We start from the raw sequence: 21,043 nt of genomic DNA on the forward strand, positions 1-21,043 counted from the left end.
ACTATTGCCTAATCCAAGTTTAGGAGATTTACTCCTACATTTTCTTTTAAGAGTTTTATAGTTTTAGCGTTACATTTAGGTCTTTGATCCATTTTGAGTTACTTATGCATATGGTACGAGGTAGAGGGCATGTGATTATAATTCCCACTCAGTTTCTATTAAGAAATCATGTGACCTTTGGTACGTTCCTGAACCTCTCTACTTTCAATTTCCTCATTAATAAAGTAGGAATAACAAATAGTATCTAAAACCATAAGGTTATGGTGAAGAGAAGCATCCTGACTGCTCAATAAACATGGTAGTTATTAGTGTTGTAATATGAACAGTGAGTGAATGATTTCATGGAGGAGGTGCCCCAAAGATAGGCAGCATTTCTGAGAAGTTTGGATGGGGGAACCTTGCTTACTCTACCTGGAGGAGCACGTCTGAGATTTACAGGAGTGTCTGTCTTGGATAGAGAACTTGGATAGACAGTTCTCTATCCTCTAGGGATTGGCAAAATTTCGAATTCCAGGGCCCATCCCAGAACTACGGAAAGGAACCTCCTGGTCACAGAATTTGCATTTCTACCCACTTCTCCAGAGGCAAACTTAAATTTACCAGGCGAGGCGGGGAGAGTGGTGACGGCGATCGCCCAAGCACCGCCGCCTTTGGCCTTCCGGGGGCGGCCGAGGGACCGGGCGGTCACGGCGGCTGCGCAAGCCCTCCCCTCGCCGGGCCGCCAGCCGGATCCGCGCGGCTCAGCTGACAGCTCCAAACACGGAAGAGGCGGTGCCGAGCGCCCGTTGAGCCGGGCGTCTCCAGGCCGGGGCGGCGGTGGCGGTGAGCGGACCAGGGCTAGGGCGGAGGGCGGAACTTTTGGGCCCGGCGCGGCGGGGTGGCCGGAAGCGACGGTGTGGACCGAGCTCCGGGCGCGCGAGGCAGAGAAGAGCGGCCGGGCCGGGACTGCTCAGTGGGCCTGAGCCTCCTAGACCTGGGACAGGGCGTCCCCAGCCCGGTCCGGCTAAGATCCCAACCCTCTTCCCACCCGGGGCGCTCAGAGGAGGAAGGGGAAGGCCCAGGCCCTGTTGGTTCGGGACACCTGGGTCTCGCTCACACCTCACGTTCTTGCAGCGTCCTCTGTGTCCGAGCGCCGGGGCAGGTAGCGAGGCTGGGGCCTGCCCCCGGGTTGTAGGTGAGTCGTACCAACAACGACTCAGCACCCCGGGTGGTGAGCGGTGGGGACATCCTCGGCGGCGTGCTGATTCCGGAGCCAGGGCTGACCCCAGCTCGACACTTTGCACGGTGTGGCCTGGGAGAATGAGTAGGATTTTCGCAGGCCGAAGGGAAACCCGTCGGAGGAGGGCTTCCCTCGCTAGTGTAGCAGTTTCCGTTTGCCGAGACTAATAGTAAACTTAATACCTGTCGGATGGCGCGGGGGTTCGTCTCGTTCCTGGGTTACAGGTGAAGAAACAGTGGTCTGAACCCAGATTTAGTTACATTTTAGCTGTGTGACCTTGGGCCGGAAACGGACTTAAACTGTCGTTTTTCTCATCCGTGTAATGCAAATAGAGGACTTGCTGCGTGGGGCTGTGGGAATCTGCCAGGAGTTAATGCATTTAAAGTGCTTAGCACAATGCCTGACACACGGTAAGAACTCAGTGTTACTTTTCTCGGTGTTATTGTGACTCCTGCTTCTAGTGGGCTGTAGCAAAGCAGTCACTGAACCTTAGAATTCTGGTCCCCCTTTTCAGCACGCTGCATCTTACACCAGTTCAGTTACATATTTGTCTCCATTGTCAAACGCAAGGCACTGCTAGATGCTGAGAGCAACACACTGATGCAAAAGACTTGAAACTTGCCCTTAAGGAGCTAATGTGGCCTGAAAGTGTAAGTTCATAAACTATTGTAATGCAAAGTGGGATGTGATAATGTCATAGAAAAATTACCGTAAAAAAAAAAAGTTTGCTGGATTTTTAAAGAAAGGACATCTAATTGAAATTTCTATATAGAATAGGGTCTTTGGAGATGAGTCTTGAAAGCTGAGTGGATAGAATGAAAATGAAATGTAGGTCTGTCATGTGAATTAAGGCACTGGGACCTGGTGGCAGCGTCAGAAGCTGGGGTTTGTACGGTAGGTTTTGAGGAGCTGTGGATGGGAAACTCTGGTTGAAGTAGAGGTTCTTAATCCTAGCTGCACATTAGAATCACCTGGAGAGCTTGGGCAACTACTGATGCTTGATTTAATTGCTTGATTTAATGGCCTGGGTATTGAGATTTTAAAAAGCAGCTCCCCAGGTGATTCCCATGTGCAGACAAGATGGAGAAGAGTAACCTAAAACCTGAATCATTATAAAATCATCTCTCACCCCATTTACAAATGTTTACACTGGAAGAAACAGAAACTTAATTGTTTAGCATTAAATAAGGTAATGTGCAAGGACCTAATACAATATATAATAGGCGCTCAATGAATGTAAATTGATTGTGACTTTCATTCTTAGTTTATTTGGGAGTCACACATCTGAGAATTTGGTTTCAAAATTACCGTTTCTTATTGGATTTTTACATAAAACTTCAGAGTGTTCTTAGGATTCTCCATAACCCATTTATCGACCACCCTCCACTTCCATTTACTCCCAGTTGAGAAGTCTGGCTCTAAAATTTTCAAAGTAGAACTTGAAAGTGTGTGTATATGTGTACCTTTGCACGCTTTTGTTCTGTTTTTAAATATCTTGCTGTCACACTTAAATTGACCTAATGTTGAGTGTCCCTAGCAGGATTAATTTCATAGCAGGTAAGAGGAAGAACTGGAGGGGGATAGAAAATGGAAGAATAGAAGAAGCCAAAGAGGAAGGGAGAAACAAAAACAAAACAAATCCAAGAAGATGCTCAGATGTTTATTATGAGACATGGTGTGCTCAACTCTCATATGATGTTGGTATTCCACCTTGACTCCTCCCAGGGCTGAGGGCAGTCAGATAAGGCTTCTCACACTGCTGGGGCCTTGCAAACACTCCTTTAACCACATGGCTCTGTTAGGCTGTCCTAAAGAAAGTAATAGGCAGCTGTAGATTAAGATTGACTATATGTTAGGATGTGTTTGACCTAACTGGTAATAATGGAAATTTGGAATTAAAATTTGGAGAGGGTCCTGACACCATCTTCTGGGGTTTTTTTGTTTTTGTTTTTTTTTCTGCAGATGGCAGGATTTCTATAGTGTATCTAGCATGAGTTCCAGATCTTGGCATTTTATCCAGCTTCAACACTCTTATCTCCACCTCCTGGAGAATAAATGGGATTTGCATGAATTCCACATTCTGAATTGAAAGACAGACTGCATTGCTAATAGCCTTTTCTTCTGATTGTTAATAACAGGTACTAACTCCTCTCAACTAGAATATGTTAGTGTGTTCTGTTTGGGATGGGAATGTAGCTTAAGCAGAACCATGATGATCTGCTGGAAAAAAAAAAAAAACAATTTTTTTAATTATTATTTATTTATTTTTAAATTTTTTTAATGTTTATTTTATTTTTGAGACAGAGAGAGACAGAGTATGAACGGGGGAGGGTCAGAGAAAGAGGGAGACACAGAATCTGAAACAGGCTCCAGGCTCTGAGCTGTCAGCGCAGAGCCCGATGCGGGGCTCGAACTCACGGACCGTGAGATCATGACCTGAGCCTAAGTCGAATGCTTAACCGACTGAGCCACCCAGGTGTCCCAACAATTTTTTTTTTAAATGGAATCATTTTAAATGAATTTGTTCAAATTTTGAAGTGTCACCTTTTATAATGTCCTAACTTTTCAGTTGTGTATGCTTAAATTAAAAAATGTTAGTCAAGAGGGGGCATTTGCAAATCCAGTTATAGTCCAGTATTTTAATTGACAGAAAGGTAATTTTTTGTTTTAATAAAGTAATTTTCACAGATTCTCATTACATATTTTTCCACATTTAAATTACCTGAAATTGTGGTGCATCTTTCAGTTGCTGCAGTTAAAAAGTATCGATTTTACATTTTAATTGTAGCATATTTTCATTCTTAGTTTCACCTGAAATAATGGGTAGACCTTAAAATTATTTTTAATAAGTCTGGTGGTATTTTAAAAGTTTAATGTTAGGGGCACCTGAGCATCTGACTCTTGATAGCAGCTCAGGTCATCATCTCCTGTTGAGTGAGATTGAGCTCCCTTTTGGGCTCTGCACCGACAGTGTGGAGCCTGCTTGGGATTCTCTCTCTCCCTCTCTCTCTCTCTGCCCCTCCCCCACTTGGGCACGTGTGTGCTCTCTGTCTCTCAAAATAAATAAACATTAAAAAATAGAAAAATTTGATGTTATTTTGCTGCTTCCTCAGTTATCTAACCCTCTTATATAGTATCTGTCCCTGTAACATTCTCTAGAACAGGGTGTTCTGAACGGGGAGCCATCCCCCACTGCACCCCTGGGGGGCACATTTGACTATGTTGAGGGGGAAGCACATTTGACTATGTTGGCATCTTGTAGGTTGAAGCCGGGGGGTGCCTGGGTCGCTCAGTTGGTTAACTGTCTGACTTCAGCTCAGGTCATGATCTCATGGTTTGTGGGTTTGAGCCCTGTGTTGGGCTCTGCTGATAGCTCAGAGCCTGGAGTCTCTGCTTCAGATTCTGTGTCTCCCCCTCTCTCTGCCCCTCCCATGCTCATGCTCTCTGTCTCTCAATAATAAATAAACATTAAAGAAAAATTTAGTAGATTGAAGCCAGGGATGCTGGTACATATCCTGTAAGGCTCAGGATAGCCTCCTACTACAAAGAATTGTTTGTTCCAAAAGGTTAGTAGTACCGAGGTTGAAGAAAACCTGCCCTAGAGACTTTTAGGGATTTAGAAAATTCATTTAGGGATGCCTGAATGGCTTGGTTGGAGGAATTTATGGTTCTTGATCTCGGAGTTGTGACTTCAAGCCCCACGTTGGGGGTAGAGATTACTTAAATAAATAAAACTTAAAAAAATAAGTAAATAATTCATTTGTTTTTAGTAAGTATATTACATATACTTTGACCTTTTTTTTTTTTTTTTTTTTTAAAGAGTGTGAGCAGAGGAGGGGCCGAGGGAGAGAGAGAATCTCAAAAGCAAGCTCCATGCTCAGTACAGGGCTTGATCCCATGACCCTGGGATCATGACCTGAGCCTAAATCAAGAGTCAGACACTCAGCCGACTAAGCCCCCCAGGGGTCCCTACTTTGACTAATTTTGTGAGCAAGGCAATTTGCTAGGATTGGTGGACAAGTCAGAATAATTTGAAAAATTTTTAAAAATTTTTAGATCATGCCTTTTTTCCCTAAATTTCTGATGTCTGTTACAGTCAGCACTTAGAAGCACCACAATCATCATTTTTGAAAAAGCTGTTACTATTGCAAAGGTACTGGAGTATTAGATATGTCTATCACTTTTAGTTGAGCAGAAGATTGATAATATTGGTTAATTCTTTGCAGTTTTTTGGGGGGTGAGGGTGGGGATTGCCCCTAGATTTTTCCAAACTCTCTGCTTTTTCTATCCTTAACTGATTTGGATTAACTTAACTTCAGCTCCAGAAAATTAAATGTCGTCAGAAGACCGAGAAGCTCAGGAGGATGAGTTGCTGGCCCTGGCGAGTATTTACGATGGAGATGAATTTAGGAAAGCAGAGTCTGTCCAAGGTGGAGAAACCAGGATCTATTTGGACTTGCCGCAGAATTTCAAGATATTCGTGAGCGGTTAGTTAATAATACTCTCTTAAGCAGATTTTTCTAAATAAAAGTTATTCTCGATTTCTTAGTGTACCCTAAATTATTTACTATCTTGTGTTTATAGGCATTGGTGATAGATGGTAGTATTACAGATTTAATGCATGTTCCTGTTTTAATTGAAAACTGGACTGAGGGTGCATAGTTTTCAATTTGATTTGCCTTTTGACTACTGAATTGGGATATTATCCTGCATATTTCATGCATCCTAATCTTCTAACTAGCAGTTTATCAGCTATGAGTCATTAGTTGTTAAACAGGAATAATAAAAGAGAAAATGACATCATGTACATGAAAACGCTTGGAAAGTTTTAAAGTACCGTGGTGGTTGTCAATACTATTTGGTTTCCAGAATCATTTCAACTACCATAAGCCTGTGACGTGCTGTTACTCTGTGACCTTTTGCTTCAGAAAAAAAACACACACAAAAATAAAAAATTGCTGCTTTTGATACAGACGTTCACGGAAGACTTTGATGCACACTTTCTCAAAATGTTTCTATAAAGGCATTGAGTAAAGAAAGTAAGTGTAATAATCTAAAATGAAACTTTGTGAGAGTGTTGTGTGCTGTATCTTGCCCTCGAGCCTGAGATCGTTGTGTTGGCACAAATTCTCCCAACTATGATTCATGGGAAGTTGGCACATGCTGGTCTAAGTAGGTCATAGCTCTTGGATAGAAATAAAAATCCTTTTCTCTAGATAGTGTCTTTAATCATCTACTGTAAAACAACAACAAAAGAAAACATTGTGTATTACTTATTAGTGTTAGGAATTGTACTCACAAGTATGTACAAGAGTAAGTTATGTGTCTTCCTTAGAAATGTCATGGTGCTTAGATTTTTCAGGGGTTTATAAGATTTTTTTTTTCTTTTTTTTAAAGGTGGTGGCTATGAAGTTATAATTAGGAAATAGAAAGTGCTTTGGGGGAGGGTTTTTATCCCCTCAGCTAAAGCGTTAGTCTTTCTTGAGCACCTGCTCAATAGTAATGGACACTCAAGTGTTGACCGACTGATTCTTTCTAATTTTTGTTTTTGGTTCAGGCAATTCAAATGAGTGTCTCCAGAATAGTGGCTTTGAATACACCATTTGCTTTCTGCCTCCACTTGTGCTGAACTTTGAACTGCCACCAGATTATCCATCCTCCTCCCCACCTTCATTCACACTTAGTGGCAAATGGCTGTCACCAACTCAGGTTAGACCCGAAACTTAATTTCTCCTATCCATTTTTAGAAAGTTAAAAAATCATCTTTAATTGAAGACTACTACCTTGATGATCTTGAATTCAGTGCATGAAGAACAAATGGCTTTGATTTTGTAATTTTTTCCCCTTGCCTTCATGAAACCTAATGTTAATGAATTGAAAGTGGTGTTTTAGAAGGGAACGGCAGTAATTAGGATGACTGATCATTGTGAATTGCAGTATGAGTAATTTTTAATCAAGTATATATATTTTTTCTTCTCTTGCTATTTTTCCCATCTAATCTGTATTGTAATAGAGACTATAAGGTCCTTCTCGTTTTCCTTAGATGTTGGTATGCCTTTTTTTTCTTAGTTTCTTATCCATTCCTTAAATCAAAGATTCAGCTGTAATTAGGAGGGCTAAAGTTGTGCTGATGTAGTTACAATAAACAAATTAGCTACGTAAACAGAATAAGTGCTTTTATTTTTAGAGATCTGTATGTTAATAACAAATAATTGTTGACTGGTCTCACATGGATGTAAATACACACAACTAGAAATGTGTATGTATCTCCTATGTCACGAAGAGGTCTCCTATCTCTTCCTGTACCTTCTATCTCACGAAGGTTTGAGACCTTATATTACGAACCTTGTATTATGAAGCCTTCATTTCCTCCGGCTTATATATCCTCTTCAAGTAATAACCTCGACTCTTGATTGAGACATAAGTATGACTTGAAGCTAATATAAAGCCCTCTGAGATAGATAATGGATCAATAGCAGCTACTTTTCTACAAGTCGTGATGAAGATTGATAGGCTGATGTATATTAAGACAAAAGCTGTCAGAGTTCCTTGACCTCAAGGAACAGCTTGTCAGGTTTTCCTGTTTGATCATGGATTTTTTATTCCACCCCACTGACTAGTCTAATCTTTGAGTGCTTTTGTAAAATTGAGCTTATGGTTTAAAAACAAAATTAAATTTTACAAAAGGATAATACATGTAGAATAGAAAGGAGTATTATTACCTTACATTCTGATATCTGGGCCAGAGGCAATACATGCAAGGCAGTGGATTATTTGCCCAAGAATGTCAAGGCTGTTTGACATTTAGATCACTGAAAGCTGACTGAATTATTTAGGTATTTATAATCACATTTCTCCAGAGAGCTTTTGATACTTTGTATCCATGCCTATGTGCACACACTTACACACAAGCACAAAACAAGAACAGATAAACTGAGTGCATGGCTGCAGTTTCAGATTCCAGCCAAGTAGCATCTCCTTACTGCTGGCTTTTGGGAGTGTGGGGAGAGGAGGGTTGTTTGTTATTTTATGTGTTACAGCTGAAATAACAGTAGGATTCCCTGTCAGATAAATTGTTATGCGTATAATTGATCTTTTAATTGGCCTTGTATTCCTTCTTGGTTCAAGTCTTGTTGGTTGCTGGGCCCTGCTTCCTTGACATTGTGAATGTCATCTGTTGATAGTGAAGTTGACACATGGTCCTGTCTGTCACTGGATTGGGGTTGGTAGAAGGGAAGTGGGTTTAACCTCATAGTATTTTCCATTATGCCTCCCCTGATGTATATACATACACATACACAGTCTCTCTCTTATTCTTTCCTCCTTACATTTATGTGTACCCCAGCTGCCCCTTTTGAGAAGGGGTGGAGAAAAAAAGAGGATTGAGAATGGTTCTTCATTGGACTTGGTGGCCCAAATAGCACTCAGAGTTTCCCTTTTCGTATTTAGTACATTTTACACATTTCAGCAGGTTTCTCAAAAGTATGATTGATCTTATAAGCATATTCATGTACATGTGAAAAAGCATTTTGAACGGTATTTAACATCCTAAGTTTTTAAGTTCAGGAAGTGTTTAAGTTCGTGCTTATATAGGGTTTAGTGAATGGGACTGTGCAGAGCAAGGAACAGAAAATGTGGTCCTTTTTCACTTGTTATTTAAATTTACAAAATTTGTCTGCATCTGGAAGGCTTATTTTTTTGTGTTTAGCTAAAAAGAAAAGCTGCTTATAATTCCTGAGCTCTACTTACCAATATTTTACATTTCTAATGGAAAATCCTCTTATATTTGCCTTTCAAATTGAACACACCACCTTTAAAGAGGAAAAGTCGAAGTAGTTTAAATTTGGTTGCTCAGCTTAGAGAGTGTGAGCTTTCCCTATGGCAGCCGAATCATGTCGAGGGCTTATAATCGTGTCCAGGTTCCATAGCATTCTGTGTCCCTTCATTAACCAGGATCTGGTGTAAGCTCAGATTGCTTAGTTAAAACCAGCTTATAAATCTGAATAACAAGGATTCTGAGGTTGGATTCTGTTAGTGACTCTTTCTCTTGAGTTGGCTGTTTGATAGGACTGAAAGCTAGAATTAAAAACTTGGACGATATTTTTAAACTGCCCTCTTTCTATTATGCAGGGTACCTACAGGGCTAGGACTCCAAAGGAATAGGAATAGTTCATTTTAAAATTAGCTCTCTTTCTCCTACATGAGATATGTAGCAACACTAAAACAAAGAACAAATAAAGAATCGAAAACTCCTCCACCTCAGTGGCCCCTATGTAAACCTGTGCCCTTCACAGCCTTGCCATGTCTCTTGTTTTCATGGTGGTACTTTTAGTTTTTGACTTTGTTTCCTGCTGTGACTCACATTGTTGGATAGTTTAAGAATATAAGAATATTCTTACTCTCTTTCCAGCACAGTTGATCACAGCAGTAAAACAAACAAACAAAAAACATGTTTGGAATTGTAAGGGCCTAACTTAGAGGTTAAAAAGATTTCAAGAGAAATGAGGAGTTGACAGTATCCTCCTCTTTCCAAACTCACCAGCACCCTCGTGTGTTTCCTCCTAGCTGTCTGCTCTTTGCAAGCACTTAGACAACCTGTGGGAAGAACACCGTGGCAGCGTGGTCCTGTTCGCTTGGATGCAGTTTCTTAAGGAAGAGACCTTAGCATACCTGAATATTGTCTCTCCTTTTGAGCTCAAGATGGGTTCTCAGAAAAAGGTGCAGAGAAGGATGGCTCAAGCCTCCCCCAGCACAGACCTAGCTTTTGGAGGAGCTGCTGGATCCGATGTTGACCAAGAGGAAGTTGTGGATGAGCGAGCGGTGCAGGATGTGGAATCGCTGTCGAGTCTGATCCAGGAAATCTTGGACTTCGATCAAGCTCAGCAGATGAAATGCTTTAACAGTAAATTGTTCCTGTGCAATATCTGTTTCTGTGAGAAGCTGGGTAGCGAATGCATGTACTTCCTGGAGTGCAGGCACGTGTACTGCAAAGCCTGTCTAAAGGACTACTTTGAAATCCAGATCAGAGATGGCCAAGTTCAGTGCCTCAACTGCCCAGAACCCAAGTGCCCTTCGGTGGCCACTCCTGGTCAGGTAATCCTCTACTCTCTTCAAAGCTGCCTCCCGTTTCTCTTTCCCAAAGGGAGATGTTTTCTCAGGATTTTCCTTGCTAGGGCTCATCAGGCCAGGCTGAGGCCTTGGAGCCAGCCCACAAATAGTTTCACTGTATCCATCAAGAATGCTGGGGTCTTATTGTTGAAGCCAATGTAAATGCTTCCTTTGCTGGACTTGGAATGGGCAGTTCTTGGCAGAGATGAGTGTTAGAAAAGTAATTATAAAGTGTTCTGGTGATTTACTTTGTTTATCTGCTGGGATCCCATCAACCCTGGAGAATCACTAGCCTGCCTTTGTGTGAGGTTTGGATCTGAAGAGCATATCCTTGGAATGGGTAACAATCAGGGACAGGGTACTTGGCTTGACTCCTTTTTTTTTTTTTTTATTAAAAAAAATTTTTTTTTTCAACGTTTATTTATTTTTGGGACAGAGAGAGACAGAGCATGAATGAGGGAGGGGCAGAGAGAGAGGGAGACACAGAATCGGAAACAGGCTCCAGGCTCTGAGCCATCAGCCCAGAGCCCGACGCGGGGCTCGAACTGACGGACTGCGAGATCGTGACCTGGCTGAAGTCGGACACTTAACCGACTGCGCCACCCAGGCGCCCCGACTCTTTTTTTTTAATCAACTTTGTTAAGCCATCACTTTACCCATTTTTTGTTTTTTAATGTTTGTTCACTTTTGAGAGAGAGACAGAGCTTGAGCAGGGGAGGGGCAGAGAGAGAGGGAGACACAGAATCCGAAGCAGGCTCCAGGTTCTGAGCTGTCAGCACAGAGCCCAACGTGGGGCTCGAACTCACAGACCACCGTGAGATGATGACCTGAGCCGAAGTGAGACGCCCAACTGACTGAGCCACCCAGGCGCCCCCACTATACCCATTTAAAGTGTACGTTGGCTCAGCTTTCACACATGTGTAGACCCATATAACTACCACCTCAGTCAGGGTCTAGACTTGTCACATTTGGTTTGATTTTGAAGTGAGATAGAGTGTTTTGATTCATGTGAACTTAGCACCGGCATTTTAAGGTGCTGATTCTCCCCAGAATCAGAACTGTTTGGGCATCATTAAACTTGCGTGTTTTATTTTTCCCTCCAGGTGAAAGAGCTAGTGGAAACAGAGTTATTTGCCCGCTATGACCGCCTTCTCCTCCAGTCCACCTTGGACTTGATGGCAGATGTGGTGTATTGTCCCCGCCCCTGCTGCCAGTTGCCTGTGATGCAGGAGCCCGGTTGCACCATGGGCATCTGCTCTAGTTGCAATTTTGCCTTCTGTACCTTGTGCAGATTGACTTACCATGGGGTCTCTCCATGTAAGGTAACTGCTGGTAAGTGTTAACTGTGTCAACTCAGTCCTCCTATCCTCTACGCCACCCCGCCACCCCCCCCCCCCCCCCCCCGCCGCCCAAAAAAAATCCTTATCACTTCAATCCTTCCATTTGGAAGTGTTCCTTCAACAGATATTTTTGTTTCAGTTACTGTCCTAGGCTCTGGGGATATCGTAGTGACCAAATACCCTCATGGAACTTATATATATATATTTTTTTTCAATGTTTATTTATTTTTGGGACAGAGAGAGACAGACCATGAACGGGGGAGGGGCAGAGAGAGAGGGAGACACAGAATCGGAAACAGGCTCCAGGCTCTGAGCCATCAGCCCAGAGCCCGACGCGGGGCTCAAACTCACGGACCGCGAGATCGTGACCTGGCTGAAGTCGGACGCTTAACCGACTGCGCCACCCAGGCGCCCCATGGAACTTATATTTTAATGGGTAGGCAAACAGACCAATAATGATATTAGATGGTTATAGGTGCTATGGAGGAAAAAAAATAAAGCAGGAACAGTATATGAAGTGGCTTGAGGTTTTATACTTAGGGAAACCAGGGGAAGGCCTCTCTGGCAAAGCGGTTTGAATAAAGACTTGAAGAAGGAACTAAGGAAACGGCCATGCAGATATCAGGGGACCATTACAGAGAAGGAATGGCAAGGTCATTTCTATCTATGAACGTGGAGTAATGTAGCTCCTAGTTGGCAAGTGCAGACCATCTTAGCTGCCACTCTTGTTTCCATGGCACATACATCTGATCAGTCATCAAGTTCTTTGTCACTGAGCCCAGGAAAGTCTTAGAATCTTCCTCAACACATAGCGCTTCAGAAAGCCACCATTTATTAAAGTGGACACAGGAGGTGGTACCTGTTTGCTAATTCTGATCTAAATAAGGATTGAGAAATCAGGCGTTGACCTCAGTTTGACTGGACTTTGATGGCTTAGTCTTTCTCAGACTAACAGGGATAATGATAATAGCTACTATTCATAGGGCTATTGTCAGGATAAAATAAACTATTGTAGTGCTCCTCGAAGTTGGTATTGTTGTTAAACTGGTCCGTGACAAGATAAATAAATTGAGAGGTCTAGAAAGTTACAGTGATTTCACAGAGTAATTTTATGTCTGATCTAATAAAAATTTAAGCTTAGGTTTTTTTGTCTTATTATTTGTCTAATAATTCATTTGATTGTATTTTGTGAAAATACTGGTCCTTGGCAGAGTGGTGGGGGAAATACTGGTTCTTCAACATAGTTTGGGAATGACGAGCTAATATGTATAAAATGCAAAATGGTAACCATTAATGCCATTATTACTGTGGTTCCTAATTGCCATCGTAAGCAGAGTGTCAGTATCTCCAAGAAAGTAACCCTAAGGGGAGAATGAGTGAATACTTCCAGTTTGCGTAGAGTAGAGTCTTATAGTAGATACGGGCAGATGGGATGGAGACTTCACCAGAGTATAATAGAAGCCTTTGCTTTAGACTTGTATAACCTTATCTTTGAGGAGCTGAGGTGTGTTTCAGCTCATTTATGTGTTATGTGTTTCTAACATTTGTGGAAGAAATCAAAGGGGCTTGGGGGCTTCAGCAAAATTAAGAATCTCTTTCTGTATCTATTCATGCCTGTATATCTATATATTGGATAGTACTATATAAAATACATAAAATACTAACAATTATTTTGAGAACTTTAGTGCAATAATCTTTGCTCTTAAGATATCTGGGAACACAAAAGTGCTTTGAATTTTTAGAGGGATAAAAATGACAGGATAAAAAGATACAGGTCTGCAGCTTCTAAGTAGAGGTGATGGAGCCATGGGAATGCACGATACAGAGAAAGAAAGCTTCCCCAAAAGATTCACTACGTAAAAAGACCTCTAATGAGTATGAGGAAAATAAACTAATAAAGTAATTATAACGTTATTGAGAGAGGTTTTCAATGAAAATGTTGAAAAACTAAGGTAATAGAATGTGAACAAAAGCCTTTGTCTGCAAGTAAAGCCTTTGGGACTGGCTGCCTGTTACATTTGAGTTAAGTGATAGAGCTGTGCAGCCAGAGAGAAGAATATCAAGGGGAAACGTTGACAGGAGGGACTTTGCAGTACCTGTGGGTGGCAAGTTTTATTTGTTGACTTTTGTTGTATACAGAATCGAAGAGTCTTAGCTCTTAAGCCAAAGGTACTTTTGTTTATTTGGTAGGCCTTGTTATTATCAAAGGGTGAATGATGCTGACTTCATGGAAAATGAGCGTGTGTTTCAACCTTTCTGTCTTTTAGCTAAGTCATTCTTTAACAGTATGCCACTGGTTGCACAAACATGTCAACATTATTAACTCAAAGTCAATGAGAAAGATGGCTCTTATTCTAATACCTTGAGCAAGTCCAACTTCTCTAGCTGGAGGATTCTTCTATGTTCTTTGTTATTTGTACATGTGTCATTTTTACCTAGTTATAACCTAAAATATGCCCTTTTCTGGATTCTGTAATGAGTATTTTAGTTGAGTTGTAGCCATCTCATTTATAAGTTTTTTGTTTTTTTTTTAATTTTTTTTTAATGTTTATTCATTTTTGAGACAGCATGAACGGGGGAGGGTGAGAGAGAGGGAGACACAGAATCTGAAACAGGCTCCAGGCTCTGAGCTGTCAGCACAGAGCCCGACGCGGGGCTCGAACTCATGGACCGCGAGCTCATGACCTGAGCTGAAGTCGGCTGCTTAACTGACTGAGCCACCCAGGCGCCCCTCATTTATAAGTTTTCAATAACTAAAAATGATGTCATTAACTGGCCCTTTCACTTGTCGTTATTCCCTTGGACTTTAATTTGTTTGCCATTGTTACATGCATCTCCGTGCATATAACTTCATTTTGGATTATTTCCTTCTGATTAAAGTCCCAGTAATAACATTATTGAATAATCAAAGGGTTATGACCATTTTTAAATGGTTTTTAGTCAGCTTTGCAAAGTTGTATAAAAGTTAATTTTCCATTTCACTTTCCAGAAAAATTAATAGACTTACGAAATGAGTACCTGCAAGCAGATGAGGCCAATAAAAGATTTTTGGAACAGAGGTATGGCAAGAGGGTGATTCAGAAGGCGCTGGAAGAGATGGAAAGTAAGGAATGGCTAGAAAAGAACTCAAAGAGCTGCCCGTGTTGTGGGACTCCCATAGAGGTAAAGGTTCGGGACAGACTTGGCAGACAGATTTGCAAGCTCGTTACAATTGCCTGAAGAAGCCTATTATTTACGACTAGGGAAACATATTTATCAAACCTTACTTGGAAGATGCAAATTCACTACTAAATATTGACCTTAAGTGGATGTAGACTTCCCTTTCAAAATGCTTTCACAAAGTGAAAATTATTCTCACATTGTTTTCACATCAAAATGGAATGGGTTATGACGAAGCCACAGTAGAGCTACAATCAACTCTTACCTCATCTCCATGATATAAAAACTCACGCCTGACTTCTTAGAACTAATTATCCTGGAATTTAACACACCTGCGTACGAAGTATACACTTAGGAAACGACATTTTCCTATTAACCTGAGCCAAAATAGACATTTGAATGTATTGCTTCTTGACACAATCTTAATGTTTTAAAATCAGAATTTATCTTTGCATTTGGTTCTCCCATTCTGATCCATTATATCTGAACTGAACCTGGTGGTGATTTTCCAGTTACTCCACTAAGGAAACTGGCATTCTGTTGAACCACTTCAGACGTGCCTCAGCTCTATGTTAGAGTGGAGGACTTGATACCAAATGTTTACTTAGATTAAACTACACGTTCCACGTATAATATACACATTTGGTTTGTATCTCCTGTTGATCAGAAAAGTTTTGCTAAGTATCTAGTTGTAGGTACACCTGCTGAATATTTTCTATATTCTACTTGTAATGTGTAAGAGTTACAGCATGTTCCCTGCATGTTTAAACCCTGCACGGGGTAAAAGGAGAAGTCGAGGAGGACATTGTACTGAATCTTTTTGGCATGTGCTTTCCTCTTTTGCTTTAATAGCCCTGGTATTTTTCTCTTTCCATCTTTCCCACCAGAAATTAGATGGATGTAACAAGATGACATGTACTGGATGTATGCAGTATTTCTGTTGGATTTGCATGGGTTCTCTCTCTAGAGCAAACCCTTATAAACATTTCACTGATCCTGCTTCCCCGTGTTTTAATCGGTACGTATACATAATCCTGTAGTCTCAGAAACAGATTTTGGACCATTTTTCTTAGAGAATTCTCTTATATATTTTCTCACATATATGGACTTCTATATTTTCTTGTGAGTTTATGTTGAAAATACGCCACTGGGAAATTTTATTTTTTATCCTCCTCAGTGAAAAATTTCAAACATAAATAAAAGTTGAAAGACTGGTTAATAGGATATCTTCTACCAAAATGAACAATTGATAGTATTTTGCCGTATTTATTTTCTAATACTTGACTCTAAGTTGGAGATAGGATACTTTATCTCTAAATACTTCCACATTATCACCTAAAATAAGAAAATTCTTCTACATAACATAGTACTTAAAGAAATTTAGTGATGGTGGCATATTATCTCCTAATAAACATATTTAAAACTTCCCAGTGACTCCTAAAAATATCTTTTAAAGCTGTTTTATTGAGCCACAATATAATCAAATTCAAACATTTTATTTGGCTTTGTCTTTCTAGTCTCTTAATAGAGAAGAGTTTTTCCCACTTTTTTATTTTTTAAGTTTATTTATTTATTTTTGAGAGAGAGCACACAAGCGGGAGAGGGTTAGAGAGAGAGGGAGGGAGACACAGAATCTGAAGCAGGCTCTAGGTTCTGAGCTGTCAGCACAGAGCCCAACTTGGGGCTGAAACCCACAAACTGCGAGATCATGACCTGAGCCAAAGTCGGAGGCTTAACCAACTGAGCTACCCAGGGGCCCCTTCCACTTAAAAAAAAAAAAAAAAAAAAAAAAAAAAGTTAAAGATTTATTTATTTAGAGAGTGTGCACATGAGCAGGGGAGGGGCAGAAAGAGAAGGAAAGGGCATCCCAAGCAGGGTCCTCACTGTCAGTGCAGAGTCTGACATGGCGCTCAGAATCACCGACCTCAAGATCATGACCTGAGCCAAAATTAAGAGTTGGACACTTAACCGATTAAGCCATCCAGGTGGCCCTGCTCCCCCTTTTTTGTTGGATGCATTGAGGAAAACATTGACATTTTAGAGAGTCCAGGCCACTTGTCCTATAGAACATCTTACTTTCTAGAGTTTTCTTTCTCCGTGTTGTCTTTCAGTTACTCTGTCCTCTCTCTTTCCTGTAAATTGGAAGTTAGGTCTAGACTGAGTTTGAATATATTTAGAGTTAACCTTTTTGACAAGAATACTTGTGTACTTCATTTTATATCGCATTACGTCCGTAATGTCAGGCTCTCCCATTGTTAGTATGCTGCTCAGTTCTATTGCTTGCTCCATCGTAATTGTAAGTTTTCTTGGCGTGCCTGTGTCGCTCAGGGGTTAGGCGTCTGACTTCAGCTCAGGTCATGATCTCACAGTTCCTGAGGTTCCTGAGTTTGAGCCCCACATTGGGCTCTGCGCTGGTGGTGTGGAGCCTGCTTGGGAATCTTGCCTCTCTCTGCCCCTGCTATGCTCTCTCAAATATATTTTTAAAAAATGTAAGGTTTTGGGTTTTTTTGTGTGTGTGATTAGTAAGTAATATCTGGGGTGATTTCTTGGCACAATGAAAATATCCTGTTTTTCAACAGCTCTCATTTCACTGTCAGTTTATGATCTTTCTTAAGAGGCGTATGTATAGTACCTAAAATCATTGGTGTTACCTAACTGTAAGAAAAGTTGAAGAAACAGGTTCTCTCCGTGAACCATTGTAAATCTAGTGTTGAAAATTATATGAATTTTAGGTAACATTGGAAAGAAAAACGAGTTGGCAACTATAAAGCATTCTACCAGTGGAGAATGCAAGGGTGATGAAGCAGAGTAGAGTGACTCACGTGTGATAGAGTTACAGTGGTTTAGAAGAGTTCACCTTCTTCTGGATTGCCTGACTGCCCTAATCCTGGTTTATTCCATTTACTGTATACATTGAGTATCAGGTTTTTGATACCCATTTCCCATTATTGTTAATCCTTGGCCTTAAAGAGTTTGGATCCGAAAAAGGCTATTCTTGTAAACTTTAAGACAGCTTGTTCAGAGGGACCCATATTTCAGCCCTCCTCAGTGTAGTGATTGAGAGAAAGGAAAAGCTGTTCAAAGATGTTATCAGAAGAGTGCAGAAGGTAATTTTGAGAGAAGGAAAGAGATTATATTTTTTCCAAGTGCATAAAAATGTACCTTATTTTATACTTCCAGGTTGTTCCATGCTGTGGATGTTAATGGAGATATTTGGGAAGATGAGATTGAAGACTAGTTAACTCCTGCTCAAGATAAGGAAATGGAATGGTTTACCCAAATCTTGTGTCAAGTACACAAAATAGTTTTGCAGGCTATTTAGGGTACCATTTATGCACTCATCCTTTGTAGAAGTTGTGGAAGAACAAGGTTTATATTTCCATGTGGTACTACTGATAAAGGCACATGCGCACGTTTTTCAATGTAACATAGAGAAAATTATAAGCCAAAGGTTCAATGAAAACTAGAGAATATTAAATACTACAGTGTGCCCGAAGCTCTGAAGAGTTAAAAAGTAAATATTTATTTTCTTCCCCAAGTTTTAGGTGAAGAGAGGAGTCAAGAGTTAAAGTTATAGACCTTTTTATCTGAAAGCATCCCTCTAAGACATTAGGGGAGTCCCCTCAGTACTGCTCCTTATGACTGGGGTAGGTAGAAAGAAGCCTTATTAAAATTGTACCAAGAGCCTGATCTCATTTACTCCATGTCATGTTCCTTTCACCCTAAGTTTCTGCCAAGTGACTTTTCTTTGAGGAAGCCCTTTTACTCAGTAACTGATTGGATGACCCAGTGTCATTTTGATCTGCTTTTCAGAATAGAAATTTATAGATAATTTAAAAAATCTTTTTAATGCCAAAAACACTGTGGGCCAGCTGGTATTTATTAGTGGGGTATAGTTCACTGGTTTTGAGCCCAGTCTAGAATTTAATGATACTGGCTCAGAAGAATTTCAGTCCTATTCAGCTCTTCTGAGCGGTAGAGCCTAGATTCAAAATGACTTGTCTTTGCTACCTTTTGTTCTACGCTCTCTCCCTTCACTCATGCCCTACCTTCCATTAGTAAGGACAATTTTAATATTAACTCCAGCAGCTCATATTTTTATTTATGCTGGAATAAGAGAAAGCCTAATATATTCCCAAGCTGAACAAGCTGCATTTTTAAAAATTACCTCTATTTTGAACTCCCCACCATTGTAGTTCGAGTCCCAATTTTCTGAATTCTTTTTAAAGGTCTTCTCTAATGAGCTATGGAAATTTGGCTTCCTACCCTTTTTTGCAACAGCACTATTTTGGGGGATAATTTTGGCTTGATTCCTAGATCCCTGTTTCTGGATTTTGATGGCTTTTTGAAAAATTGTCTTTCCTTGTGGTTTGGTGAATGGCTTGGTAGCAAAATGATTTTTTGAAAAAGAGGACAGAGTGATACAGCTGCAGCTGTGAACATGTTCTTTTTTCCCAACTTGTCATTGAAAATTGAGGAATCACTTTTAACCATTTTATGTGTGTGTATCCAGAGTCAGCAAGGACTGTTTCTGGATTGTCAATGAGGCTGCTTAATCTTAAAAATAAAAATAATTTAAAAATTGTCTTATAATTAGAGCACAGTTGCTGTTCTGTCTCCAAGGCAACTGATCACATTTTTAAAAAACTTTATGGCATGTAACACATATTCTTAAAGTGAACAGAAAAAAAGTCATGGAATAGCACCTGTTCTTTTACCCAGACTCGTGACTGAACTTCGGTTTTTAGGGCCCATATTTTGTTTCAACCATATGGTTCATGAGCTTTCGTTTTGCACATTTTATATAAGAACTAAAGTTAATTTCATATATATATATATATATATATATATATTTTTTTTTTTTTTTTTTTTTTTAAGCTTACTTGTGTATTTTTGAGAGGGGCAGAGAGAGGGGGAGAGAGAGAATCTCAAGCAGGCTCTGCACCATCATCATGGAGCCTGATGTGGGGCTCGAACCTATGAGACTGCGAGATCATGACCTGAGCCGAAATCAAGAGTTAGACACTTAACCGACTGAGCCATCCAGGTGCCCCAGAACTAAAGTTAATTTCTTAAAGAATAAGTTGAAAATAATAATAAAAAAAAGAATAAGTTGAATATAATAAATGTAAATTAAAACGCGTATACAGCATATACCTCAGAAGAGTGGCTCTGTGATGGAATGGGAATTCAGTTGAGATGTTCTCACTAGTAGCCACTCAGAAGTTCTTTAGTTCATGGACTAGTTGGTATTTGCTAGAGACTATTTTATTTTAGGGTTTTGCACATTATGTTGTTGATAAAGTGGAAGTAGGAAAGAAAGCTTTATAATGCACTTCTGTAAAAGAAATGGGAGGTTTCTCTTTACGATTTTAAAAAACACAGGTGGTTAGTCTTAGACTTGTTTGTTCATCTGAATGTTCCATCCTTTCTTCCTTAGGTACAAAATTTTCACCATCCAATTATAACAAAGACAATAGGGCTTATAAAGTCTTATTTTTGAAGCATGTGTTATGAGGTAATTTTAAGATGGTACAGTTCTCCTGGGGCGCCTGGGTAGCTCAGTCGGTTAAGGGACCGACTTGAGCTCAGGTCATGATCTCGCGGTTCACGAGTTCGAGCCCCGCATCAGGCTCTGTGCTGATGGCCCAGAGCCTGGAGCCTGCTTCAGATTCTGGGTCTCCCTCTCTCTCTGCCCCTCCCCTGCTCACACTCTGTCTCCCTCTCAAAAATAAATAAAAACATTAAGGAAAATTAAAAAAAAAAAAGATGGTACAGTTCTGGGTGGAGTACTTTTTTAATATACGTGCTGCCAAAGCGAGCACAATAGAGTACTTCTTAAAATTTTATTTATTTGGAGAGGGAGAGTGCATGCGTGAGTGGGGGGAAGGGGTAGAGAAAGAGGGAGAATCCCAAGCAGGCTCCGTGCTGTCAGCGCAGAGTCTGATGCAGGGCTCGATCCCGTGACCTGAGCCAAAATCAAGAGTTGGACACTTAACCTACTGAGCCTCCGAGGCGCCCCTTGGGTAGAGTACTTTTGTCTCTGAGTAAAATGAAAGATTGGGGTAACCACACATGCCCTGTGAAATACATGACTTTGTGGAATATCATGACTTTGTGGTATATCAAGAAACTATATGATAGAATAAGGAGTCTTGTACCTAGTTTAATTTCATGAAGGCCTTTTGTTACAAGTGGGCCGAGATTTGTCATAAAT

At 40.5% G+C, this 21,043-nt stretch overlaps 1 protein-coding gene across 11 annotated transcripts; it reads left to right on the plus strand.

Annotated features, from left to right (window-relative positions):
- The first annotated feature begins 695 nt into the window (after window positions 1-695).
- Window positions 696-19,424, plus strand: RNF14 (ring finger protein 14). Of its 11 annotated transcripts, none has more exons than XM_045491968.1 (11): window positions 761-822; window positions 1,552-1,629; window positions 1,734-1,869; window positions 3,182-3,357; window positions 5,539-5,706; window positions 6,777-6,928; window positions 9,785-10,312; window positions 11,431-11,659; window positions 14,657-14,829; window positions 15,714-15,844; window positions 18,007-19,424. In XM_045491968.1, exons 5-11 carry the CDS (start codon window positions 5,553-5,555, stop codon window positions 18,062-18,064), a joined length of 1,425 nt encoding a protein of 474 aa, XP_045347924.1. In that variant the 5' UTR covers window positions 761-822; window positions 1,552-1,629; window positions 1,734-1,869; window positions 3,182-3,357; window positions 5,539-5,552; the 3' UTR covers window positions 18,065-19,424. The 11 variants fall into 11 exon arrangements, with proteins under 11 accessions (XP_045347944.1, XP_045347934.1, XP_045347974.1 ...); XM_045491957.1 differs by lacking the exon at window positions 761-822 and adding an exon at window positions 830-1,174; XM_045491978.1 differs by lacking the exon at window positions 1,552-1,629 and having other exon boundaries at window positions 700-822.
- The last annotated feature ends 1,619 nt before the right edge of the window (window positions 19,425-21,043 follow it).

The sequence above is a fragment of the Leopardus geoffroyi genome, chromosome A1 (genome assembly GCF_018350155.1).
Source record: "Leopardus geoffroyi isolate Oge1 chromosome A1, O.geoffroyi_Oge1_pat1.0, whole genome shotgun sequence".
NCBI lineage: Eukaryota > Metazoa > Chordata > Mammalia > Carnivora > Felidae > Leopardus > Leopardus geoffroyi.

What these genes read in the sequence shown, in the direction of transcription:
- RNF14 (XM_045491988.1), top strand. Translation starts at nt 5,553, where the DNA reads ATGTCGTCAGAAGACCGAGAAGCTCAGGAGGATGAGTTGCTGGCCCTG. An exon ending in CGGTGGCCACTCCTGGTCAG is followed by an intron (nt 10,313 to 11,430) that starts GTAATCCTCTAC and finishes TTTTCCCTCCAG; the next exon opens with GTGAAAGAGCTAGTGGAAAC. An exon ending in GTTGTGGGACTCCCATAGAG is followed by an intron (nt 14,830 to 15,713) that starts GTAAAGGTTCGG and finishes CTTTCCCACCAG; the next exon opens with AAATTAGATGGATGTAACAA.